The sequence below is a fragment of the Chiloscyllium plagiosum genome, unplaced genomic scaffold, assembly GCF_037043375.1.
Source record: "Chiloscyllium plagiosum isolate Xiang-an unplaced genomic scaffold, Cpla_swu_hap1 HiC_scaffold_3, whole genome shotgun sequence".
NCBI lineage: Eukaryota > Metazoa > Chordata > Chondrichthyes > Orectolobiformes > Hemiscylliidae > Chiloscyllium > Chiloscyllium plagiosum.
The window spans coordinates 68,262,111-68,289,966 of NW_028270141.1; the positions used below are offsets into that span (position 1 = coordinate 68,262,111).

The 27,856-nt window shown below is 40.0% G+C and overlaps 1 protein-coding gene across 7 annotated transcripts in view; it reads right to left on the reverse strand.

The window, feature by feature from the left end:
- cd2ap (CD2-associated protein) overlaps positions 1-27,856 on the reverse strand; it is a 242,843-nt gene that overhangs the window by 67,472 nt on the left and 147,515 nt on the right. For 5 of the 7 annotated variants that reach the window (XM_087980120.1, XM_043683183.2, XM_087980115.1 and 2 more), the window contains 7 exons: positions 27,524-27,627; positions 20,096-20,219; positions 18,593-18,792; positions 13,034-13,094; positions 6,332-6,426; positions 2,797-2,895; positions 622-678 (listed from right to left, as the gene is read on the reverse strand). In XM_087980120.1, coding sequence (XP_087836246.1) covers positions 622-678; positions 2,797-2,895; positions 6,332-6,426; positions 13,034-13,094; positions 18,593-18,792; positions 20,096-20,219; positions 27,524-27,627 — 740 coding nt within the window. The remainder of the gene's footprint in view (positions 1-621; positions 679-2,796; positions 2,896-6,331; positions 6,427-13,033; positions 13,095-18,592; positions 18,793-20,095; positions 20,220-27,523; positions 27,628-27,856) is intronic. The other 2 variants (XM_087980127.1, XM_087980104.1) reach the window with 1 other exon arrangement.

A 27,856-nucleotide genomic window follows, 5' to 3' on the forward strand; every position in this document is an offset into this window, starting at 1 on the left:
GTTTCTCTTCACTTTACAATTGTGTGGGTCAGAACCAATATTCCTATTAAGCTGCATGGCTGACAAGGTTCGCACACGCCAGCCGCATTAAAACTACGATATACGTATTTGTGTTGTTTAATTGCAAAAATATAAAAAGGAGCTACACGCTGAGACAAAGTCACCCAAGTATTCCAATGAAAACAATTAGGGAACACAATGATCAGAATGATTTAAAATCATTATATCTCTGCACGCATTCAAGAACGGTGTGCAATTTTTCATTATCATTGAAAAAACCACCAGATAATACTCAACTCCTCCACACAAGTTACTCACTATTACAATAAAATTCAGTATAGATCTTCTTTCCTTTGTTTTGGAGGAAGGAAAATCAAATAATTCCAAACACCCCCCCCCCAACTTCTGCACACTATATTTTCCCCTGAGATCAGGATACAAAACACTTACAAATGATTATTCATTTTAGAATAAAGTTGCTGTGTCTTTTTAACATGTTTATGTGCAACTATATGCAGCTCATGTGAAACACCCACGGGTACTATACTACAGGCCAATTTATTAAAGTCATATAGGAACATCCTACAATAGATCATTTGTTTGTCCCCTCAGGTAACTTACATCATCAAGCTCTGATTTTGAAGGTAATTTTGCTGAAGGTTTGGGAACAGTAATAACCTGTATAAAAAGAGACTTGAGTTTTTATTACAGTATTAGTTGTGAAATGATACTGTGCAAGAAATTGGTGTCATAATTCTTTTTCCAGAAAGAACAAGAGGAGAAAAAGAACAGTAACATTATCAATCTACAGCTATCTTTGGAGAAGTCAGAAGTTAGTTTTGTTTATTTAACTTTCATAGCAAATGTAAAACACCTAAAATAAATGATGATTTATTTTCTTTGGGATCAAAGAAGTGACTATTGTGACATACAAAATGGCCAGAAAATTATTGTAAGCAATTATTGTAGTGATCATGATTGGACAAAAGTCAGATCCCAAACTGAAATCTGGCCTTGATAAATTATACTTAGCTTTGTTTTCTATTTAACATGGTGGTCTTTCACCCACATAAGCGCACAATGCTGCAGATTTGGTTTTAACAATTAATTAGAAATTTAATATGCAAAGGGATGATGATATACCAGGATAAACCAAACCATTGGCATAGGTCACAAATTCTAAGATTTTCAAATACAAGGCAAAATATATGATCCTTTCTACTCCTGTGCCAGAAAGAATTTTCTCTATCAGGCGACTGACTGTGTGGAGTTTGCACGTTCTCCCCATGTCTGTGTGGGTTTCCTCCGGGTGCTCCGGTTTCCTCCCACAGTCCAAAGATGTGCAGGCCAGGTGAATTGGCCATGCTAAATTGCCTGTAGTGTTAGGTAAGGGGTAAATGTAGAGGTATGGGTGGGTTGCGCTTCGGCGGGGCGGTGTGGACTTGTTGGGCCGAAGGGCCTGTTTCCACTCTGTAATTAATCTAATCTAATCTAATCTAACATACATAACTGTATCTTTCAATTCCTGGCCCTGAGAGTTTGACAGCCTCTACACCTTGATGAATCGCACAACTGAGCTGAGACCTTTTTAACACCCAAGTAACTCCTTCAGAATTCTAATGCAATACTTCTGGTTTGGAACTTTCTAAGCTAAATCCTGACACTGAAGAGATTATGCTCGAAACATCGATTCTCCTGCTCCTTGGATGCTGCCTGTCCGGATGTGCTTTTCCAGTACCACATCTTCGACTCTGATCTCCAGCATCTGCAATCCCCACTTTCTCCAACTTAAATCCTTGTACAAAGAATCTATTTCTGAACAGTTCTAACTTTTCACTTCTCTTCAGGAGAAACTGTTTCATACATCTAATTTCCAACAGGACATCTGCAAATGGAAAAACAAAGTATTTTTAGCTATGGGTTTTTCTCCCAGGACAAAAAAAAAACTGATCCTGGGAAACAGAAAGAAGCTAATGTTCCTTAATATCGATTTTCTCCGTTCCTAAAACTCTTCCAATGTTAACCTCATGGACTCTTCCCTTCATACTGGCTTCACAAAATTCACAGCTCCCGAAAGTATGACAAGTTAATCATTAAACCCATAAAATGCAAACTCTAAAATATTAAAGCATATACAAATTATAACTTTGCGTTTACACTATTTTTCCTCCAGTATCTTTGTTCCACCATTTACTCCAAACCTTCATGTAACCATGTTTGCTAAACACTTGCCTGAATAACAACAAATCATATTTATTTCCGTTTTCAAATTTAAAGCTCAGGATTCAAAAGAAAATGCCTGTTTCAGCACAATCCAGAGAAACCTAGCACGTACAACAAACATTAAACAGGAGAACTATGTCGTATCTAACCTGTGTTCCTGTCTACTTAACCCTTCTACTTTCCCCACTCTGCTTCAATCACTCCCTTATATAATACTGTTAAGTTCCCTTCATTTATATTCTCCTGACTTGATATAGCTCCAAGTTCTCAACACCGTTTACTGTTAGTCTTTTACATTACAACTCCGGTTCACAATTCTTCCTGTTGTTCTCATCATTAAAAAAATAGACACTATATGGGAAAGGTCTCTGTCATTTGCTCTGGAGCTCTAATGAACAACAGTTCAGAATGTCACTAGGATTGAAAAATGGATTTATTCATTTTGTACAGATATGTCAAGGCAGTTAAATGATTTGAAATATACCAGGAAATGTAATGACAAAAAAGCCCAATGCTATACAGCAATGACAGGACAGAAAGCTCTGCCTGAACCTCTCTCATCAATGTACCTACCTCTCTTTCAGTTTCTGCAATTACAACCACAAAATTGTCTGGGAAGACCCCTTGCTTGCCATTTAGTTCTCCTCTCCACCATCCCTTATCCCCTGTATCCTGGAAAGGAATGCAAATTGGACAACCTTTAATGTGCAAAAGGAATTTGACAAAAAAACAAGGTACTGTTACCAGGTACTAATCAATTGTTGAGATCAGTTTACAGAAACTAAATCTAAAAGCAATTTTGAAAAGGCTTTGAATGCCTATTTTCAAGAACACACCAGGCTTATATGTTAATTTTTTTAAAAAGTTTTATTTTCGACAGATTATTTATCATAGAAGCCAAACTGACACCCTCCATAAAAAGTTAGAAATACAGACTTCAAAGATGAATTATTTTTATGGAAATGATTAGTTGACAATCAGTATAGAAGGTGAAGAGGGGCCCAGACTGCTTTACGTGGAAGGTGCAAGATATTCATTACTGTCAAAAATAACTCCAACACGTATATTGATGAGGGAGAGATTACTCGGTTCCAAGGAGACATTACTATTGTCAGGTTTTATAATTGTAATTAAATTAATTAGATGTAAATGTAACAAAGGAGAATGGAGTTGTGAGTTGAGAGAATAACTAGGGAGTGTGAGAGTAAAAAAGTCTTCCTGCATCTGTACAAGGTGCTGGCGAAACCAAATCTGGAACACGGAGACAGTTTTGACTTTCTTACATAAGCAAACATATTATTTCATGGAGGCAGTCTCAGCATATTCACCCTGGTATGGTGTGCAAAGGCTAAATGGGTTGGGAGTTTAGAAGAATGAGGGCAAATCGTATTGAAACATACAGGATTCTTAAAGGGCTTGACAGGGTAAATGCTGAGAGGATGTTTCCCCTCATGGAGAGTTAAGGATCAGAGGGCATAGTCTCAGAATTAAAGGGTACCAATTTAAGTCTGTCATAGTTGTGGGTATGTTTGCCGAGCTGGGAAATTGATTTGGAGACATTTTGTCCCCTGTCTAGGTGATGTATTCAGTGCTTTGGAGCCTCCTGTGAAGTGCTGCTGTACTGCCTCTTCTGGAATGAGTTTGGTTCTGTTCCTGCTGCTTCCAGTTACCCAGTTCCGGTTCTTCATTGTAGTGCCTGGTATATTGGGCCAGGTCTATGTGCTTGCTGATGGAGTCCGTGGAGTACCATGCTTCTAGAAATTCTCTGACTATCTTCTGTTTGGCTTGTCCAATGCTCGTTGAGTTATTCTCGTCAAATTTGTAGTCCTTGTCAGCTGTGTGTATGGCTACTAGGGACAGCTGGTCGTGGTATTTAGTGGCTAGTTGGTGTTAGTGGATGAGGATTGCTAGTTTGTCCTATGTAGTGTTTCATGCAGTCTTTGCATGGAATTTTGTGAATTACGTTTGTCTTGCACATGATGGGTATCGGGTCTTTTGTCCTGGTGAGTTGTTGTCGGAGCATACCGGTCTGTCGGTTTATGGGCTGTCACAAATCCCAGTGGTTGGAGAAGTCTGGCGGTCAGTTCAGAGACTTTTTTTTTTAAACTTAAGGTAGCACGACTAGTGAGTTAGGTTGTGGTATGTCCTCTTCGCGTTGTCTGTTAGACATCTGTGGATGATGTTGCGGGGATATCCGTTCTTGGAGAATACTCTGGAGAGGTATTCTTCTCCCCTTTGTAGGTCAGGAGTGCTGCAGTGTGTTGTAGTCCTTTTGAATACAACCCTAATGCAGCTTCTCTTGTGTGTGTTAGGGTGGTGGTTGTTGTTGTAGTTCAGGACCTGGTCAGTGTGTGCGGCTTTTCTGTACACTTTTGTGGTGCTTCCACTGTTTTTTTTGTTCTTTCTACCATCACCCCCAGGAGTGGGAGTTGATTGTTGGTTTCCTCCTCATAAATCTGATCCTTGTGAGCATGGCGTTGATACTCCAGCACGTGTTCTTGATTTCTGTTCTCTTCATAATTACAAAAGTGTCGTCTACTTATCTAATCCAGAGTTTGGGTCAGGTTTGTGGTAGGGCTGTTTGTTCCAGTCTTTGCATCACTGCTTTTGCTATGAGCCCAGAGATGGATGAGCCCGTATGTGTTCCATTGATTTGTTCGTATATTTGGTTGTTGAATGTGAAGTGTGTCGTCATGCACAGGTCTAGCAGTTTGAGTATGCAGTCCTTGTTGATCGGTTCCCATCATGTTGTCTGTTCTGCCTGTATGGGAGGTTGGCTATTGTCTCCCTGGCTAGGGCTTTGTCAATTGAAATGAACAGTGCCGTTACATCAAATGAGACAATTGCTTTGTCCTTGTCTGTGTTTATGTTCTTGATGTTGTCATCCATGGACTCCATCAACAAGCACGTAGACCTCACCCAATATACCAGCCATTATAACAAACAACCTGAAGCAACAGGAATGGAACCAGATAAATTCCAGAAGACACAGTACAGCAGCGCTTCACAGGAGGTTCCAAAGCACTGAGGATGTCACCTAGAGAGGGGACAAAACATCTGCAAATCAACTTCCCAGCTCAGCAAACATACCCTCAACTACAACAACTAGCACCCGAGTGACAAAACGTTACACAAACCTTGAATTGAAGGCTGGGTTGAGGAGGAATTTCTTCCGAGTGCTTTGAGAACTTCTTGCCACAAGATATGTGGGGGCAGAGTGCTTTGTATATTTAAGGCTGAGATGGATAGATTCCTGATCAGTCAAGGAAATCAGGAGTTATGGGGAAAACAGAGGAAAATGTGGAGTGGTGACCAGCCATGAACTTATTGAATGGTGGCACAGGCTTGAAGGGCTGAATGGCCTATTCCTGTTCCTATATTTCTCATGGTCTTATGGTCTCATTAATATTTCTATATGTATAGAGGGCCTATTGTTAGATCATGTTGTAGATTTTCCTAAGTATCACTGAAGCTCAGACAAGATCAGTGGCAAAAATGCAGTCACAAGAACAATGGCAGCAGGTTAGAGGCTAAGTTTCTTTTGTTCCCCGCACAAAGCAGATAAGAACTCTTGGTCCATTTGAAGGAACCAAGGTTGTGAAGACTCAGGTGGAGTTGGAAGACTCAACTTTGGCTGGGGGAAGAGATCCTTAAGATAATTCATGTTGTGACAGCAGTTCAAGGAAAAGGTAATAGGGGCTGGGAACCATTTTGGACTCACTCAAAGAATGCAGCGTCTACTTAAAGGGCAGGGTGAAGTACAACAGGGAGATTTTCAGTCTCCTCTTGTGTTGAAAAGGGGATAATTGCTGTAATTTAGAGTACATTAAACTTTAGAACTGTACTTAGTCAATGCTGTTTTTTGCTTTTGCATTACACTAAAAATTGGAGCAAAATTTCAAGTTTTATGCAATCTTATTTACGTTCTGCTGGGAGTTTAAATTTCCTTTTTGCAAGTTAGTGATTTCCCTTGAGATTGCAACTTTATCCAAATCAGCGCAAACGTATTGGGCCATAAATTAAGGGTAAGTCATTAATGTGATATCTCAAGTGATGAAGAATTTATGAAATTAGAAATTGATACTTTTCCAACCTAGGGAAAGCTTACCTTGCTTGTCAGCAGGATGTGATCTCCTTCCTTAAAGCTAAGTTCATCAGAATTGGTTGCTTCAAATGCAAAAACTGCTTTGCAAAATTCTTTAACTGAAATGAAATGAACTGCATTAAGATGAGATTGTTTATGCTTGAAAAGGAACACCCCCACAGTCATTATGATAATTTATTGTATTTCTCCATGAAAATTAACAAAGTTTTGAAATTCATATTATGCAAAACATTTCAAATGTCTCACTTCCCACTACATTTTACTTTTTTTAAGAATGGAAATACAATCACAACCAAATTGCAACATTCCAAATGGAGCACTAACTTCTCAGCCACACACTCTTCTCCCTAGCCAGTTTTCCCTTAATTATTGGAAATCCATGCTGTACCACCCAAACCAGATCAGTTAAAATTAAATAGTTGAGGATGGTTTCATTATCAAATTGCAATCCCCTGCACAAGACAATTAAATATGCAGGGCAATCCACTTGAAAGAAAACATGATGGATTATATTATAGAAAAAACATTAAATATAACCAAAAATGTCATTCAAAAGGCAGAACAGGTTACTGACCAAGCACAGCAAACCAACTGGCAGCATGTGGTTACTGCACTCCTTCACAACGTAATACAGGTCAAGAAATGTTAAGGTTGACTGCTTCATGTTGTTTTCTATTATATACACAAGGCCTAACATATCAGAGATTGATTTTGTTATAATCCTGTACAATGCTCACTTTTGGAATATGACATCACTACTTGGTGACTAAAGTGATGTTGCCGAAAGAGTTAAAGTCCAGAGAATTTATTGCATTATATCACACAGACTTGGGTGGAGAATTAAGATAGTTTTAGGTTCAAGTAGTCAGACATGACATCTCTGGCTCTGAATAGTCTTAGCAATGATGTCAAACAAATCAAATCATTATAACTTGTACCTATTGTTATCGGGCAATAAACATCTTGTTTCTATGATTACTGCTCTCTCTTGTTAAGACTCATTAGTGGCTTCTCCATTGTCACTCTGAACTGAACAGGTCCTCTGCAATAACTTTTTTAAAAAATTATTTATTCATGGGATAGAAGAGTCACGATCTGGATCAAAGAACAGAAAGAAGAGAGTGAAGAGGAGGAATGGAAAGTAGGTAAAGGAAGCTGGTTGGGAGCACTCCACCCCAATCACAACCTGTCAGAGATTAGTTCTGCAACATGCAACACGGTGAACAGCTGTAGGAACATCACATAAATCCCTCAAGATAAACAGCAGAAAAGTATCATCATTCAAAGCAGGATAAAAGACTTCCAGAAAATAATTTTTACCACAAAGGCGGCCCAGGCAGTCAGCAGTTGCAAGTGTTTAAAGAAACTTTAGAACTCGGAGAAAGAACTGCAGCACAAAAGCAATAATCCAAATAAAAACTTGCACCCCAGCGAAGAGGCACCGGAATCATAGAACTGTTATGAAGGAGGCCAGTCGGCGCATCAAGTCTGTACCCATTCTCTGACCATTTTGGCTTCATACCAATCTCTTATGTTTCCTCCTGTAACCCTGCAAAGATGCATCCATCTCAATAATTGCGTAATGTTTATCGAATGCCTTAATTGAACCTATTCCCACCACATTCCCAGGTAGTACATTATACACCCTGAATCCAGGAGAAAGTGAGGACTGCAGATGCTGGAGATCAGAGCTGAAAGTATGTTGCTGGAAAAGCGCAGGTCAGGCAGCATCCAAGGAGCAGGAGAATCGACGTTTCGGGCATGAGCCCTGAAGGGCTTATGCCCGAAACGTCGATTCTCCTGCTCCTTGGATGCTGCCTGACCTGCTGCGCTTTTCCAGCAACACATTTTCAGACCCTGAATCCACCCATTCTTCCATGTGACTATCATTTGGAATAGGATTAAGTGCTTCTTGAAATTTCCTCAACTAAGTTAGACTGACAGTTCTGTAATAGCTGGGCCAATCTTTACAAACCTTTCATTGAACTACAGTGTTCTCTTGAACCAAAAATGGCACAGCTCCAACTTTTCCTTTCCGGCTCTCTCTGAACATCTCTCAACCAGGCACATTGAACACCAGTCCAGCCCTTCTAGAGTTGGTGTTAAGACTCCAGCACCTTCTTTCTCACTCTGAATCCATCTACCAACTTATTATTCTCTATTCTGGTGTTATCTGCTTTTCCCAATTTTTTATGCACCCTCTCATTACTCCCCAACATTCCCCTGGCTCCCAAATCTCTGAGTTAGTTTAAATGTTCCCTATTTGCATAAGCAAAATGCGACTTAAGGATCTGATTTCTGACTCCGTTCAGATACCTGTTTGACTTATACAGGACCCAGAGCCAGCCCCAGTATTCCGCAAGTTTGAAATTCTCCATCCTGCACCACATTTCCAACCACTCATTCATCAGATGCATCGTCCTATTTTGGTATTCATTTGCATGTGGTACTGGGAGTAATTTGGAGAGGACTACTATTGAAGCTCTGCTTGCTAATTTTTGACTTCGATCTCAAACATGTGATTACACAACCACATGTTCTTCCGGCCTACGCTACTGGATCCAGTGGGGACAATGTCCTCTGGCTGCTCCACTTTCACTGGAACATCATACCGCAGCAATTCTGTCACATCACTAGGGGCAGCGGTTGGCTCTGTGGTTAGCACTGCTGCCTCACAGCACCAGGGTCCCAGATTCGATTGCAGCCTCAGGCGACTGTCTGTGTGGAGTTTGCACGTTCTCCGTGTCTGCGTGGGTTTCCTCTGGGTGCTCCAGTTTCCTCCCACAGTCCAAAGATATGCAGATAAGGTGAATTGGCCATGCTAAATTGCCTATAGTGCTAGGTTCATTAGTCAGAGGGAAATGGGTCTGGGTGGATTACTCTTAGGAGGGTTGGTGTGGACTGGTTGGGCCAAAAGGCCGGTTTCCACACTGTAGGGAATCTAATCTAGCATGAGGGAGGAAAGCACACAATCTGGAATCATATTGAAAGCCACAAAAATGCCCGTTTCCAAAGTAAAGAACCCCAGTCACTATTTCTTGGCCACTTATTTTCACTCTCCCCACAGCATCCCTACAGTTGGGCCACATGTAGTGCCATGGGCTCGAGTCATGCTCCATTCTTTCAAGGAATTACTGCTCTAATCAGTAACCAGAAACCTGGTGCATGATCAGGATCTCTGGAGACTTCTGTATTATCCACAGAATGTGGGGCTAATGAGAGAGTTAAAAAAGCTTAGTCACAATTGAGCAGCTCCTCAGATCTCAAGGAGGAGCTGCTTGGGGAGTCCCAATTGAAGGGTTGGCTGAAAAACAATTGTTTCAGAGCTTTGGGAAGAAACGTTAAACATCCCTTTAGGCAAGGCTCCAATCTGATAAAGATACGACATAAAGGAGGACCACTTATCATGTAAGAGTAGCATGCCATAGTAAGCACATTGAGAGGCACAGCTATAGTAACCGAGTTAAAGCCTGTTAATGTTACTTACACTGAGGCGACAGAATTGGGAACTTTTTTTTTTTAAAATAGTAGTCGGCTATTCAGACCCTTATGCCTGCCCTGCCATTCAATCAGATCATGGCTTATCAGATCCTCTTTTTTTCCAACTCGTCTTTTTTGAAGATCATGACACAACTCCTCAATAATTCCAAAATCTACCTACCTCCTCTTTAAATACTTTCAGCGATCTAGCATCCACAACTCTGAGGTACAGAATTCTAGTCATTCATTACCGTCTGGGAGAAGAAATTCCTTCACATCTGTGTTAAAATTATTGTCCACTTATTTTATAACAGAGTTCAAAATTCACTCACTGGTACAAACATCCCAATATCTATCCTGTCAGGCCCTCTCTAAAACTATTATATTTCAATGAGATCATCCCTCATTCTTCTACATCCGAATGAATAAATTTTAGCCATTCTTGAAAAAAATCAACTGCTCCATCTGAGGAATCGGCCCAGTGAACCTCTTGAGCTCCCTCCAATGCCAGCACATTCTTTCTTAAATATGGGGATGAAAACTGCACACAATACTCCAAGTACACCCTCACTAACACACCGTAGTGGAACAAGACATCCCTACTTAAAAACACCAATCCCCTAGCAAAAAAGACTAAACTTCAATTTGCCTTCTTCTTACTGACAGCAGTTGTGTGCTTTGAGTTTCATGCTCAAGAACACTCAGATCCAACTGCACTGTGTTTTTATTTTAAGTAAATGTCTGCCTTTTGATTCTTCCTAAGTGCACGACCTCATATTTTCTTACACTTAAACTCCAGTATATTTAAACTCAATACAAAGGAGCCACTCATAAGCACAGGATATGTTTGTACATAAGATCTTTAAAATTACACCACTGCAGGAGACTGTGTTTGTAACTTGCGGTCCCCCCTGTACATTACATTCTGCCTCTGCTCCAAGTCATTAATATAGATAGTAAATAGTTGAGAATTCAGGAGTGATCCTTGTGAAGTTCCACTAGTTACATCTTTCCAACCTGAAAAGTACCTAATCATCTTTATTCTGTCTTATGTGTTTATCAATCTTCAATGCACGCTCATACTTTGTTCCCAATACTGAGAGCTTCAATCTTGTGCAACAACAATGCCTTTTAGAAATATAAACACACTTGGTCCATCTTGTTCTCCTTCATCATCTCAGTTTGTCACATCCACAAAGAACTCTAGCAAACTAGTCAAACATGATTTCCTCTTCATAAAAATATGCTGAGTCTGTTTGATTACATTAAACTTTGCTAACTGCCCTGCTATTTCTTCCTGAATAATGAAGTCTTAACTTTTTCACAACAACAAATAACCTCCAGTCTCCTGTTCTGTTTCCCTCTGCTCTCGAACAGGGTTGCCCCATTAGCACTTTTCCAACCAGCTTGAACCCTCCCAGAATCCAGTGAGTTTGAAATAATTCAACAAATGGCTCCACTATTTCTGCAGGCACTTGCTTTAAAATCTTTGGGTGCAGGACATCAGATCCTGGGACCTATCTGCTTCCAGTCCCATTAAGTTTGCCAAATACTTTGTCACTCACGATAGAGACTGTTGCAAGATCTTTCCTCCAATTAGTACCTTGGTTGCCTATTATTTTTGGAATATTTATAGTGCCCTCCACCCACAAAGATTGGTGCAAAATATTGATTTAAATTGTCTCTCTGCTTTTGGTAATTCCCCAGTTGTATCCTGCAAGGATTCCACACTTACTTTAGCCACTCTCTTACATGCCAATGGAAGTCATTGTTGTTTGTTTTATATTTCTTGCTAATTTACTTTCACAATTAGTTTTGTCTTTTTTAGCTGGTTCCTAAAGAAACTCCCAATTCTCTGGCCCATCATTACTCTTGCTGCATTGTTTGCCTTAGTTTTTGATTGGATACTCTCTTTGATTGTATCTGTTAACAATATGTGGTTACGCTTTTCAGCAACTCCACCTTTTTGACTGGAATAAATTTTGCTGAGCACGATGAAATAAAAAAATGTCTGCTGCTGCTCATCGAGTGACTTTCTCCTTACTATATTCTCCCACATCTCTGTAACCGTAGTTTATTTTTTCAGATGAAAAGACTGGTTTAAGATCAGAGTTGCTCTTCCTCATCCTGGATTTGAAATTTCATTATTTTGTCATTGCTATCCCCAGAGGAAAGACAGTATAGCAGTTTAACAGAATTTGAAGCTTAAAAAACAAAACAATACAGCATAATAACAACCCAAAATTTCAGGTTCAGAAGGTAAGAATATCGTGAGGCTAAAATAGTTTTGAAAGCTGCTTCAAAGCGAGAGAATTAAACAGCATTGGAGATACTTGAGAGAATAAACAGGACCAAGTCAATAATTTTAAGTGAATGGTCTTCATCCTTGAACTCAGACAGACTCTCAGTGCATCTAAAGCTTTAAACTGGAAACTGCTTGCGGAAGAAGAAAAGTTGCATGTTGGTGTGCCATGTATCAACCTTACTGATTGCACTGCACAACTGTTGGGATCTGATCAGTTTGATCATTATGATTAACTGTGGCTTTTCATCTATTTTCTTTATCTCAAGCTTGTTTCAAGAGACTTACTATGAAACTAGTCACTTCCTCCAGAGGGTAGCTAACATTCACATTCAAAGCAGAACTAAAGTTTTTTGGGCCAATGCATAAAAATCTTCAAAGATCCTTGATTATTGACATCATTTAGAAATAATCCTTGTTCTTAACATTAATAATATCCTGTGTTTAGTTATACTGAGTTCCCACGCCCTTTTGTAATTTCTATTGAGTTAGTCAAACATGTGATCCATCCAGCTACCAAGGGAAGAGATGATGAAATATAACTAACTTGTGAAAATAAACTGGTTGGAAATAAAATTAATATTTTTATAGCACCTCTGAAGTAATGGAACTTCCCACAATGGTTTACAGGACTATTATTAAAAAATACAATCCTGAGGCAAACAAGGAGTAATTAGATCAGATAACAGAGGTAGACTTTAATTCAAGTGAGGTGGAAATGGATGGACAGCACTCCAGAGTTTGAAGCCTAGGTAACTGAAGGTTGGCCACCAATTAAAACTGGAAAGGCAATAAGAGGCCAGATTAGAGGAATTATGGAATTGAAGATTAGAGATAAGGAAGGTCAAAACCTTGGTAAGTGGGATTGAAAATAAGGAAACAACTTGTAAATAACTTGTTCTATTAGGGTTTCTGAAATATACCTTTATGTTTATTTTCTGGTTCATGTTTCACAGCCTCAGCATTACTGGTTGGAGTTACTTGCTGTAAAAGTACATAAAATAGCATGGAATTAGTGAACATATAAAGGTAAAGCATCTAATAATTGCATTCTACCAAGTGTTCCGAGAGTCTCTCAAAGATCATACACCACATGAAGCAATTCTTGCTGACTCTAAATGTTGTTTTAGAATTTGTCAAATAGAATCATTTTGATTTTATTTACTGATTGACTGACCTCCTCTGTCACCACATAAGAACAACATTTAATCAGTTTCTAAACGTGTCATGTCAGCAACTGAACAGATTCAATTCTGTCTGCTTATGAAGTGACAGAGAACTTCTGCCCAATAAGGCAAGACAGACTTGCCTAGATATAGTACTGCTCATGTCAACTATACATGACCAAGCACATTTCAGCCAGTCAAGTACTTCTGAAGGGCAGTCAATGTTGCAATGTGAGAACTCGGACAGCCAATTCATGTGCAGCAAACTGTCATGAACAGCAATGACCAGCAAATTCCTTCTTTTCTTTTGAGATTGTAATTGAACAATAAATACCGGTCAGGTTTCCTGGGATAACTCTGCTGATTAGGATCTTGATTCAAAAGATGACACCTCTGATCATGTCACATTGTCAGTACTGCACAAGATGGTCTGTGCAGATTTTTGTGCTCAAACCCTGTAGTGAGACTTCAGGGCCAGAAGCCAGAGACTCAAGAGTGCTACCAGCAATCAGTACCAATCAAGACACTTGGAGCTACTTGGGACCTGTTAATACTCAAGAACAGAGTAAATAGGAACAGGAATAGATCATTTGTCCCTCAAGCCTACTCCCTCATCCAATACAATCATGACTGATTTGCCACTTTGTTGCAACTGTGCATATCCCATTTGTCAAAAAGGCAGCACTTGTTGGAAGTATAGCCTTAAATTTATTGCAAAGAGTAGTCTTTCAACTATTAACTCGTTTCTCTCAACAGATACTGCCATGTCTGCTGAGTCTCTCCAGTGTTTTCTCTTTACATTCAGACTTACAGCATCCACAGCATTTTACCTTTATTCACCAGTAATCCTGGTCACTATGGTGGGTTCATTGACAGTGATTTCTCGACTATCAGCCTAATCATCATGCAGTTCTGCACAAGCAGGGTATCACCATAAAGGTGAAAGCCACGGGATACAGGCAACAAATAAAAAATATTTGTGGTCCCATTAATATTGTTTCTTTCCTCTTGAGAGTACTTGCACAAGAGGTTAGAGACAACATAGGGGTTTGGCAATCATGGGAAATCCCCAGGCAGACCTCCCAGCTGCATTTCCATTCCTCCTCCTATTTGGCTCATGAAATGTAAGCACCATAGATAATGAGGCAGTCATACATAACCCTGCACATCTCCATATGACGCCAACACTGGCAACGAACAGAAGGAAATATTTACTTCCTTCCAATATTTAAGCTCCCGAAATGTCTCCAAGTTTTGCACACTACTTAAGAAGAATAACCACTGCTCTAGTGTAAGTAAACGTGGCAGCAAATTTGGAAGCAAACAGCAGGGTGACGAATATCAATTTGCGTTTGTAGAGTGCCGAGTACACTGTAAAGCATCCCAAAGTGATTCCATGAACTAATTTTCTGAAGCAGAAAACTACGTATTTGGACAAGTAATCAGAAGCTTAGGTTTCATGGAGAAGAGGCGGCAAAGTTAGGTAGATAAATTTCAGAATTTAGGCCACAGATTCTGAAAGGCACTGGCATGAATACTGAGCTGAAGAGCTCATGGTACATCTGAGGGATACTTAGACTGAAAGAGAGAGAGAGGCTGAGTGACAACACCTGGGAACTTAGTTCAAAACAGCCATGGCCCATGTTGATGCCACTGAAATGGTCAGAGCTAGGAAAGAGCTGTGCAGTATGAGAAATTCGGAGATAACTGAAAAACAAAGTATCTCAAAAAGATAATAATCTCTCATTTAACACTTGAGCCACGTGCATATTGGCATAAGGTGAATAGGTTTAGAGAGATGAATGTTTGATTCAAAGACGAGGTTGGAAAAGCATGTTCTGCTTCATCAGTCCCAGTCGTGGGGAAACTGGAATGTCAAGGAATTGAATGTGGTGTTTGAATGTTGTAGATTCTTCGTCGTTAATTTTCCCAAGTAGGGCCAGTCAACACCTAAAACATGCCTGGTGTAGGGTTCTTATGAGCTGAGTAACTAGGGAACAAGGGGGCAAGGTTCAAGAATGGGTAAATCAAATCAAGGCAGGAAACCAAAATATTAATGTGAAAAATGAAGGTCCTGAATGGCAGCCAGGGACAGAGAAAGAAAAGGAAACAAGAATATACCAGTAGTCAAGATTAAAAGCTAAAAAGATCATTTAAAAAAAAAAGTCTTAACTAAATATTCAGGACCAACTAAATGAATTGACAGCACATAACGAAGTGAAAATATAGACAACAAGTGAAACAGAGATTTGGCTGCAGAATGAGGAAAACTAGATTCTAAAAACTAAGGAGCATGTAAAATTCAAGTAGAAGAGAAACCCATCAAAAGGCCAAATGTAGCACTTCTCAAAGATGGCAGTGGTGAAATATCTGGACGTAACCTTGGATCAGGAGGTAAAATCAGTTTGGATGAATAGGTGTAATAGTCAGAAAGAGTCATCACTTGGGGAATGGCCTCCAGGCATCAAACAGTAACCACAAGGTAGGGCAACGTACACACAAATAAATATTGGGTGCTCACAGTGAAGGGACAGTAGTAAATTGTGGGCGATTTCAACCTACGTATAAACTGGAAAAAAATCAGATTGGCAACGGTAGCCTGAATGAGGAGTGTGTAGACTCTTTCAAGATAATTTCTTGGAGCAGCACATTCTCAAACCAGACAGAATGATTTAAACTTAATGAGACTTAGCATTGTGCAATGTGACAGAATTAAAATTGATCTGAGTAAAAGGTACTCTATGGAGCAGCAAACATAACACAATTGTATCTTACATCCAATTTGAAAGGGGGAGGATTGGGTTTAAGACATTTATTTTAAACTTAAATAAACAGCACCAGGGGACATGAAAACTGAATTAGTTTAAGTGAACTGGGATATTACTTGAGGAGATGCAGAGAAGTAGTGGCAGACATTTAAAGGGATATTTCAGAATATAAGAAAAATGACAATCTTACTGGAAAGAAAAATTTCAAGGTGCGGGCCAATAATTCATGTTAAGTAGTTAAGGAGAACATTTAACTTTAGATAAAACACACTTACACAGAAAATAAATGTTGAAATACAAAGAATGGCAGAGAATATCTCAAAATAAATTAGAGCTTAAGAGCTAGAATTCAAGAAAAGATTGCAAGAGAGTTGCTGCGAGTAGAATGCTGATCCTCGAAAGAGTGTGGCTAATGAGGTAGTAGATGAGTTGGTGTTAATTTTCCCAAATTCTTTTAGATCTGGAAAGGTTCCATCATCCTGGAATAAGAATCACTATTCAAGAAGTGAAGAAAGCAGCAAAGAAACAATACCTTAAGCTTGACGTCAATCACAGAGAAAGTTTCAGAATTAATCGGTCTTTGAGGCGATCATAACTGGTTATTCAGAATAACTCAAGGTAATCAAAAGGCACAGCAGAGTATTGTGAAAGAGAAATCATAGGATCAGAGTCATACAGTCTAGAAACAGAACCCTTGAGTCCAAACAGTCCATGCTGCCCATAATCCCTAAATAAACTAGTCCCACCTGCCTGCATTTGGCCCATATGCCTCCAGACATTTCTTATCATATATTTATCTAAATGTCTTTTGAATGTTGCAATTGCACCCGCATCCATCACTTCCTCTGGAAGTTCATTCCACACAGGAACAACTATGTAAAATATTTGAAGGAATGTGCTGAAACTTCAGAAAGCAGTTGATGAGGTACTACATCTAAGATTATAGAGCACAGTTGGAGCTCATGGTCTAGACTTAATACACCAACCTGGATAGAGGATTGGCTGGCTGGCAGGAAACAGAATATGCACAAATGGGTCCGATTCAGGTCACCAGGATATGATGAGTAGCATAACACATGTCTCTCGTGTGCTAACATTTTTTTTTAAAAGAATCATCGACTTTGATGAGGCAAACAAGACATGGTGACGACATTTGCAAATTACACAAATGTAGGTAGGAAAGCATGTTGGGAAGATCATGTGACAAGGATGCAGATGGATTTGGATAGATTAAATGAGTGAGCAGGTATCTGGCATGTGGAGTATAATGCAGGAAAATGTGAAGCTTCTCACTCAGCAGGAAGACTCAAAATACCAATGTATTATTAAAATGGAGAGTAACACAGAACTGAGGTGCAGAGCAATGTTGGTGCTCTAATACAAAGGTCTCAAAATGTTAGTGTGCAGATGCATACAGCAAATTATTAGGGCAGCTACTGAGAAGTTGTCCATTAGTGTAAGAGGAAAAGAACATTAAATGATATCATGCTTTAGTTATATAGGAAATTGTTTAACACTACTGTTTCAGTCTGCTCATTTAAGGAAGAATGCATTGGAGATGGTTTACTAGATAGATATACAAGCAGAAAGTGCTGGAAAAGCTCTACATCTGGCAGCATCTGTGGACAGAGCAACCGAGTTAACATTTTGAGTCCAATTTGTCTCTTCAGAACTCTCTGTCCACAGATGCAACCAGACCTGTTGAGTTGACCCACCACATACCGTTTTTATTTTCAGATTTTAGTATTTTGCTTTAATTTGACTAAGCTGACACCTGGAATGAGCAGACTGTCTTAAGAGTATAGGTTGGACAGGCTGGGCTATTTTCACTCAAAGAAGAGTGAGCGTTGACTTGATTCAGGTTTATAAAATCCTAAATGGTCTTGACACGTTCTTTGAAAGTGTGTCTAAAGGGAGTGGAAGCAGGACCATTGATATGTTTAAACTTTTGAAATGTATAGATTCTTGTTCGTGAAGAATATCAAAGGATGTCAGGGTTTGAATGGCCTACTTTGGCTCATAATTCACACGTTTATAAGGGCAGGACAGGATTTTAGGTGCACGGTTTTCATTGTATTGTTGGGATGGATGATCAATTTACCTGTTCTGTACTGTTAATTAACAAATAAATGTTGGTTACAACTCAGTATTTAACACCTCATGTCAACTTTCACCAAAAGGTCACCCATTTTATAAAAAAAGACATTGCAAACCTAGTCTTTCTGAAGGGCGCTTCTGACCATACTATACTCCTACAAAATAACAAACTTAAACCCTCAAATAAAGTTCCATTATACAATCAGAGAGATGAAGAGTGCACCTTTAAACCAAGCTGACATGCATTTATGCCACTAGACTATCGTCTTGCCAAATCTAATGACAAGCTCATCATCAGGAGTTAAATTAGTTAATAGATCACCCAAAAGAAATAGTTTTCTATTAGTTTGAGTATCAGTTAAGTCCTTGGATGTCTGAGCATCTCTCACTTTAAGCAATACAGACAAATCAATTATTGTGGACAATATTTCTCCAGTAATACTTAGCCTACCTTCTCTGATTTTTTATCCTCCAAATCAGAATTGGATAACCTTGATTTGAGTTTTACAGATCCTTCTTTAAATATGTCTCCAAACCCCACACCACGGATTTTCTTGGGTTGGGCAGTTGTTCCAGCTCCTGGACTCTCATTCACTGGGATTTCAGTCGGTGATGTAGGTCCTAGTCCAATTAAGTCCTTGACTGGCACATCTGTTAGAGCAAACAAAATGTGCTTAAGTGTATAAAACAGTTATTTTTCTCGTATAATCCATCCACCTTTAGTACAACAGAAACAGAAATTAATGTGTCCGCTAACCAATTTAAAACAGATGTAGATGCATTAGTTTTCCATCTCTTGGTGAATCCATTTTAGAGGCTCTTTAACCTTAGAACCATTCACACAACAGGAGAGATGATACTTGCAAATACAGACACCTCTCGAATTCTCCTCAAAAACCTCTTCATCTGCTTATGTGACCTTTAACAACAATACCACAGAATACAAGCTGTGTATCGAAACCAGACCAATAACATTCCTTGACCACAGCCAAACTATGGTACAAAACTGGAAAAACTTTCAACAAGAGACCGGTGCAATTGCAATGTGAGAGATAGATTTAAGGTGAGAGGGGAAAGATTTAAAAGGCACCTAAGGGGCAATGTTTTCACACAGATGAAGGTGATGCGTGGATGGAATAAAACTACCAGAGGAAGTGGTGGAGGCTGGTACAATTACAACATTTAAAAAGGCATCTGGAAGCATATATGAATAGGAAGAGTTTAGAGGGATATGGGCCAAATGCTGGCAAATGGGACTAAGATTAATTTTGGATGTCTGGACGGCATGGACAAGTTGGACCGAAGGGTATATCTCTATGACTCTAACTCATTCTGTGGAAATTTCCTTGTGGTAGCTGACAGACATGCAGAATGCTCTGCAAAAGTCCTCAACTCTGAGCTAGATGCAGAGATGTGCAGAGGATTCCAACTCACTCAAGCTTATACATCAAATAATGGAGGAATGAATCCTGAAACCTGCTCCTACTCCTAGATAATTATTAAACTCACTCATCACTTCACCTCTCCCTTCCCTGACATGACCCCCAACACTATGGACTTAAACCCAAGCGTTCTACATCTAGTTCTGCCACAAGTAAATTATTTCACTCTTCATGTTTCCCAGGCTGTCCAGGGAAATATGGCCGGGGGGGGCTGGGGTGGGGGGGGGGGGGAGGGAGACTGTAGAACGGGAACAAAATCTACCTGATTTTACCTGGACTATTGAAAAGAATAGAAACATAAGAGGCAGAGAACAATGGTCACATATGTCCAGGCAATAGAAATGAAAATTCACCCCAACATCTTAAATTGAAAAGGTCTTTATGCTGCCGAATTATTACAATGCCTCAGTATTTTAAGTCACATTACATGCTATGATTTATTCTGAACATATGAAATAATTTGCTTCACAGTTACTTCTGAGCTGGTGGTTTGTAAGAAAATAAATCACTACCTGGTTCACTTAACACCTCATTCGAGTCTCCATCTTCCGCCTGATCAATCAACTCCTTCACAAAATTGGATGGGAACAACCCAATTTTCTCATTCAGGATTCCCCTCCACCAACCTTCCTCAACCTGTAGGAAATACAACCCATTAAAGTCTCATAATGGAAGGACTACAAACGTAAGTAGTACAAAAGTCTGGAGCACAGTTAACATGATCATTTCACAATTCAATGGTTTAATGCATTAGGCCACTAGATGGTGCAATTGACTGCATTTGAATAACTGGGCCAGCTATTTCAATGAGTAGATGTGAATTGCATGTCACGAATTCCATGTCATCCTGCTAAGTTTGGCGCCACGGAAATTGTTTGGGAAATTGCTTTCATGTGCATCTGGAATCATCAAAAAACATCAGAGACTGAGAGGTTTTTGATTCTCTTTAGCTTTACAGTTACTTAGAGGATGAAAAATCTACTCTTACTCCTAGCAACTACAAAACCAAACGCCTGACTGACTACCTAATATAGAACATAGAACATAGAACAATACAGCACAGAACAGGCCCTTCGGCCCACGATGTTGTGCCGAACATTTGTCCTAGCTTAAGCACCCATCCATGTACCTATCCAATTGCGCTTAAAGGTCACCAATGATTCTGACTCTACCACTCCCACAGGCAGTGCATTCCATGTCCCCACCACTCTCTGGGTAAAGAACCCACCCCTGACATCTCCCCTATACCTTCCACCCTTCACCTTAAATTTATGTCCCCTTGTAACACTCTGACGCGGGCTCGTCCGGGATTTGAACCCGGGACCTCTCGCAACTCGACACAGTAAAGGACCCTAAGCGAGAATCATACGCCTAGACCAACGAGCCAGAGAGCTAACTACAATACCCAAAGCTGAACCCAACATCATCCTCCAAACTGCCACACCAGAGTTGACACATTTCTGACCAGATACAGCACAAACTCGAGACAATCTGACTACTTCCAAACCTGACCCAAGTCTCTCAATCTTGCCTGAGTATTTATCCACTGACCTTACTCCCAATGCTCTAACTTAGTTTCAGGCCGACCCAGTTGCTGCCAAGGTGCCTGCTACACAATATAGCAACATGGAACAGGAATTCAATGAGATTATGGGTGATCTTTGGCCCACCTTACATTCCCTAATATAGTTTTAAGTAAAAGGTATCTCAAATTTAAAATTAAAACTGACCTAGTATCCACTGCTATTTCTGAAAGAGGTTCAACATCACCACATTTTGATGCAGAAGTGCTTCCAAACATCTCTCCTGAATTATCTGGCCCAAATGTTTTGAACAAGCTCCTTGGTTCTAGAATTCCCAACCAGTGGGAATAGTTTAACTTTATCTACCTTGTTACTATCGTGAAGACTTTGATCAGATTACCCCTTAATCTTCTAAAATATAGAGAAAACAGAACTGATTTGTATTACTTTCCTTATAACTTTGATACCTGGACTTCAACGGTTTTCTCATAAACCTATGTTGTATTCCCTCCTTCCTAAGCCATGGTGCCCAGATCTGCTCTCAGTACTCCAAGTGGGCTCTAATCAGGGTTTTGTTTGACAGCAGCGTAACTTTGGCATCCTTTTATTCCAGTCCTCAATCTAAAGGCCAGCATTCCATTACTTACAATTACTTAGAATCCCTACAGTGTGGAAAATGGCCTTTAGGCTCAGCAAGTCCACACTGATCCTCTGAGGAGTAACCTACCCAGCCCTACTCCCTTACTTCTCTACATTTCCCCTGACTAATGCACCTAACACTACAGGTAATTTAGCATGGCCAATCCACCTAATCTGCACATTTTTGGACTGTGGGAGGAAACCAGAGTACCTGGACGAAACCCACTCAGACACAGGGAAAATGTGCAAACTCCACACTGTCAGTTGCCTGATGCTGAAATTGAACCAGGTCCCTGGTGCTGTGAGGCTGCAGTGCTAACCACGATGACACCCCTTTAGTTTTCTTGATTATTTTCTACACATTTGTGGCATTTTAAAGATTATGCACCTGAACCCACAAGTCTCTTTGGACACCACAGTATTTAACTTCACACCATCTAGAAAATATCCTAATCTATCCTTTTTTGGCCCAATATAGATTTCAGTGTAAGCAAATGTGAGGTGATCTATCTGTTACTGTTTGTTTATTCACTTAGCATAACATTATAATGAGATATCAATCTATCATCTCCTCTGTACAATTGCTCCTAACGTTTGTGTCATCAGCAAATTTGGAAAAATGTCTTTCAATGCCATTATCCAACTCATTAATAAATAATGTGAATAATTGAGGCCTGAACACAAATCCTTGTGGGACACCACTGGTTACATCCTGCCATTTTGAGCATCGACACATTATCCTTACTTTGTCAAACTCACCAATTTTCCAGCCATGTCAGTAATTTGCTCTCTGCTCTACTTTAGTTGACTGCCTCTTATGTGGGACCTTATCAAATGTTTTCTGGAAATCCATTTCAACAACATTCATAGACATTCCCATCCATTACCTTAGTCACTTCAATTAGGTTTCTCAGGCATGACATAACTGTCACAAACCAATGCTATCTGTCCCAGACTAATTGAAAATTTGAGGTATTGACTTACACCATGCTTGATCATAGACTCCAACAAGTTTCCCATGTCAGATGTTAGGCTACCTGGTCCATAATTCCCTGGTTTTTCTCTTTTGCCCTTCTTAAAAAAGAATGGAGTGATGTGTGCAATCGTCCCATCCAGAAGGATGACGCCTGTATCTAGGAACTGTCAAACCGGGCATCTATGTGTGCTGCCCTACTTCCTTTAACATCCTTGGATGAAAACCGTCAGGTTATTGTTTATTATTACTTAAGTCAATTTTACACACTCCCTGATCTGTTGTTAATTTCTTTGGGCTATCTAGCAAGCTATCCTCCTTTTCTACTGCAAATATTAAGGCAAAGTAATCATTAACAGATCTTCCATTTCTCCACAGTCATTGACAGTATCCCCACTTTGTCTTTAATGGGCCAATACTATACTTGATGAACAGCTTCCCCTCTTTGTAACTATACAATTTCTTATTGATTTTGAAGTCCCTGGCAAGCTTCTTGTCATAATCCTTTTCAGTGGCTCTAATAACCTGCTATGTGACCTGTTGCTGGTCTTTGTATCTTTCCCATTCGGCAGGATCTGTGCTGTTTTTCGCAAACTTTTTCTTTTGGTTTAATGCTGTCCCTTATCTCTTTAGTTGTCCATGGATTCTTTTTTCATTCCCTTCCCCCCCCCCCCCCGGTGATGTGGAGCTTTCCTCTCTCAGGGGTATAAACTGGTTTTGTATTATGTGACATAGGACTGGGAGTGGGCCATTCGGTCCCTCGAGCCTGCTCCACACATTCAATAGAATCGTAGCTGATCTGAGATTCCTTACAAACACTGTAATGCCCTTACCCTGTTATCTTTGATTCCCCTACTGATTAAGAATCCAGTGCTGGTCAAGAATAAATGCTAGCACAACCAACAATGCCCATATCCCTTGAAAAACATACAAACTCCCCCTCCAATTACCCTGCTGCAGCTTGCATTTACAATTTGTAAGTGGATGCAAGCAGCTCACCAGCTCCTGTCAGTATTTATTTATTCACATTTAGATATTTAATCATCAGGCTGCATTCTGTAACTCAGTTAACCAATACCACAAATTCAAATCACATTAAGTGTTTTTTAAACATCCTCCACTGTTCATCAGTTGTTTTACCCATGAGCAGTGGACAGTCTCGATCTCATTAAAGTAGGCCTTACCTAAATCATGACGACTTTGCTTCACAAGAGAAATCCAACAAAGTGAGCTATTTACAATTTGTTTTGCAGTATGAAGTTAATTCCTGCTGCAGGAATTCACCACTACACAACTGTGCATTGTGGTAATACTGTTCATTTAGCTTAGTTAGTGCAATTGGATGCTTTGTGATAATCACTACACATTTTAAGAATGGTTTTAAAAAATGCATAAAAATACAAAGGACATTCATTCCAATTACCAACTCCCACAAATCATAAAAAATATATCCTAATAGGGCGAAATTTTATTTATTTTATCTGTAGAAAATGAACTTCATGCAATCGACCCATTTTCACATCAAACTTATTTAACCATATCGAGGTATCTTCCATAGATAGCATTTTGGTCCAGCAGCAGAGAGAGACAAACATGTTCTGTGGATTGAGACTGTAGTCTGTATAAGCATGGAGAAAGTGAGGACTGCAGATGCTGGAGATTAGAGCTGAAAATGTGTTGCTGGAAAAGCGCAGCAGGTAAGGCAATATCCAAGGAACAGAAGAATCGACGTTTCGGGCATAAGCCCTTCTTCTGTATAAGCATGCCAAGGTCACAAATCCCGTGACTCTTACATACACTAAATTTCCCACTACCATCCCCTCAACAAGAAACAATTCAGGGTTGGAACAAGAGATAATTGAGGGGGTAAGGTAGGTTAGGGCAGATACTTTGGGCCAACACTGCTGCTTCTTGCATTTTAGGAGTCCATGCTAGTAACACACTTAGCTGCTGGATCCACAACTTGGTATTTTCCTAAATCTGCTGTGTTCCAAGCATCCAGAGAACCAACTCGAAACCATTTGGATGTAAAGGCTAAGTTCTCCAGATGACTCATGACTGTACTAACCAGTCTCTCAGACACAGCTACTTTACTCTGATTTGAAGCAGTTTGGAGGCAAACAGAAGTAAATGCAGTTGTTTCACCTGTCCTCAATAAAGAGGTAGCTCATGCATTTTGTACTACTGACACTTGAATGATATACAGTATTCCAGGCTATTGATACAGGGATGATGTGGAATCTTTAATATCATTTAAGGTCAGGATAGTGCGAGACTTGAGGGGAGCTTGTGGGTGCTTGTTTATCTACAGCCCTTTCCCCCCGAGGCAGTTCAGATTGCAGGTTTTGGGGGTGCTTTTAAAAACATCTTGGTGAATTACTGCCATGCATCTTCTAGATGAAGGATCATAGAAAGGAGCTGGAATAATCACAGAATTCCTACAGTATGGAAACAGGCCATTTGGCCCAACAAGTCCACAATGACCCACCAAAAAGTAACCCACCCAGACTCATTCCCCTACCCTATTACTCTACGTTTCTCTTGACGAATGCACCTAACCTACACATCCCTGAACACCATGGGCAATTTAACAGTGCCGATTCACCTAATCTGCACAGAGGACTGAGGGAAGAAACACACGCAGACACTGGGAGAATGTGCAAACTCCACACAAACAAACAGATAGACAGTCACCTGTGGCTGGAATTGAACCCAGGTCCCTGGTGCTGTGAGGCAACAGCACTAACCACTGAGCCGCCCCAATGGTATAAGCTGCTACTGCACACATCTGTGGTAGAGGGAACAGATGTGATGTCAATCCAATGGGCTGCTTTGCTTTGGACGATGTCAACTATTGTCGTTGGAGCTGTACTCATGAAGGCAAATGGGGAGTACATTCCTGACTGGTGCCTTGTAAAGGGTGGGCAGGTTTTGGGGAGTCAGGTGGTGAGCTGCTCACCGCAATATTCCTATCCTCAGGGTTGACCTCGCTCAGTTTGCCACTGTCATTTCCAATGCTAGGTGGTTCACCCAGTTTCACTTGATATTCCTTGACATTCAATAGTGTTATCACCACTGAATCCTCCACTAACAATATCCTTGGGATTACCATTGACCAGAAACTCAACTGGATTCAGCACATTTTTTTTTAATTCATTCACAGGATGTGGGCATCCCTAGCTGGCCAGCATTTCCTGCTCCTCACTAATTGCTGTTGAGAAGGTGGTGGTGAGCTGCCTTCTTGAACTCTGCAGTCTACTTGCTGTAGCTTGATCCACATTGTCACCTGTGAGGGAATTCCAGAAATTTGACCCAGTGTCAGTGAAGGAACAGCAATATATTTCCAAATCAGGATGGCGAGTGGCTCGGAGAGGCACTTGCAGGTGGTGGTGTTCCCATGTAAATGCTGCTCTTGTCTTCCTAGAAGGAAGTGGAAATGGGATTTGGAAGGTGCGGTCTGGGGAGTTTTGGTGAATTTCCATGGTGCATCTTGTACACACTGCTAATACTGAGAGTTGGTGGTGGGGGAAGTGGATGCTTGCGGATGTGGTGCCAATCAAGCAGGGTGCTTTGTCCTGGATGGTGTCGAGCTTCTCGAGTATTGATAGAGCTGCACCCATACAGCCAAGTGGAGGTCATTCCATCACATTCCTGACTTGTACCTTGTAGATGGTGGACAGGACATGAATTACTCACTGCAGTATTCCTAGTCTCTAACCTGCTCTTGTAGTCACTGTGTTTTTATTGACACAAGGTCACGGAGAAGACAACTAAAGAGAGTTGGGTCTATGTCATAACTCTCAGGAAGTCTGACAGGACTATCAAAGAAACACCTTGTTTTCAGTAATATTGAAAAAGGCACAAACATTACTTTGTGTCATCAATTTCTCAAGGGGGAGGGATGGAGGGCAGCTGAGGCAAGAAGCAGGAAAAATAAATGAAAAAAGTTATCCAAATCCATAAAATACTGACAAAAAAGCATAATGCTGAGGAACACTAGTTTTGCTCTAAGAACTTCGACCATGTAACACTTCATTCCACAGCAGAAATCCCTATTTTGTGTTCAATATACATTGAAATATTCAAGCTTTCATTAAGTTCCCGTATCTTGTAGATTAGGTTAGTTGTCCTTAGGACTACTGCAATGTTGCACTGGCCAGCCATAAAAAGACAAATCTTTTCAATCCTTCTCCAAAATGAACAGATGTTTAACTAACGATACAAGCAACATGGGAAAAAGATAACTTCCTGTTATTGTAGTTAGATACACCCTGTGCTATTGCTCAATTAACATGAAAATCAGTGCGTGCTTTTTAAAAAGATATTTTCTAATCAACCTGTTCGTAGATGTTATTATACACCACTGAAGGTGGTGAGACTTGAACTCAGGTCTCCTGACCCCGAGGTAGGAATATTACCATTGTGCCACAGGAATTCATAATGCTTTCTGTTCTATTGAAGCCTACGCAGAGAAAATACCATGTATTCACCAAGACATGAGCTGAAACTGGAATGTTTGCAACCAGTTTGGCAACTTCATGACGACAATTTTAAAACAGTTGTAATTGAATTAACTCAAGAGTGGAGGTCATCTTCAAGCAAGAAAATTTAAACACAAACTTTTCATTTTCCAAACAAACGTGTGTGCATGAGGTGGCAGGCAAACAGAACTACACAACTTTTGACAAAAGTTTATACATCTCCCTTCCATTGCGTATTCCATCACAAAACAATTTTACATCGAAAATTTTTGACCACTGTTACCTACGGAAGAAAATATTTCAATTGACAAAAAAAAACCTTACCTCTTCAATTATTTCAATGAGATCTCCAGTCTTGATTTCCAATTCATCCTCATTTTGAGGGATATAATCAAACAGTGTTTCGCATTGCCTCTTCTTCAACCTTCCTGTTGGGATTGACATCACAAAGTTCCTTCAGTGGTATGAACTGGAATTGATTTTACAAGAAGCTCTGTCGCTCAACTATAACCTTATAAATGACAATTTTAATCTAAAATTTGCAGAAAATTTGGTTTGCAAATTAAGTAGCTTTCCCGGGAAGCTCCTCACTTATCACCCTCCCACTCTCTGCTGCACCAAGTTTCTGAAATAGCACCAAACTATCTAATTATAGTG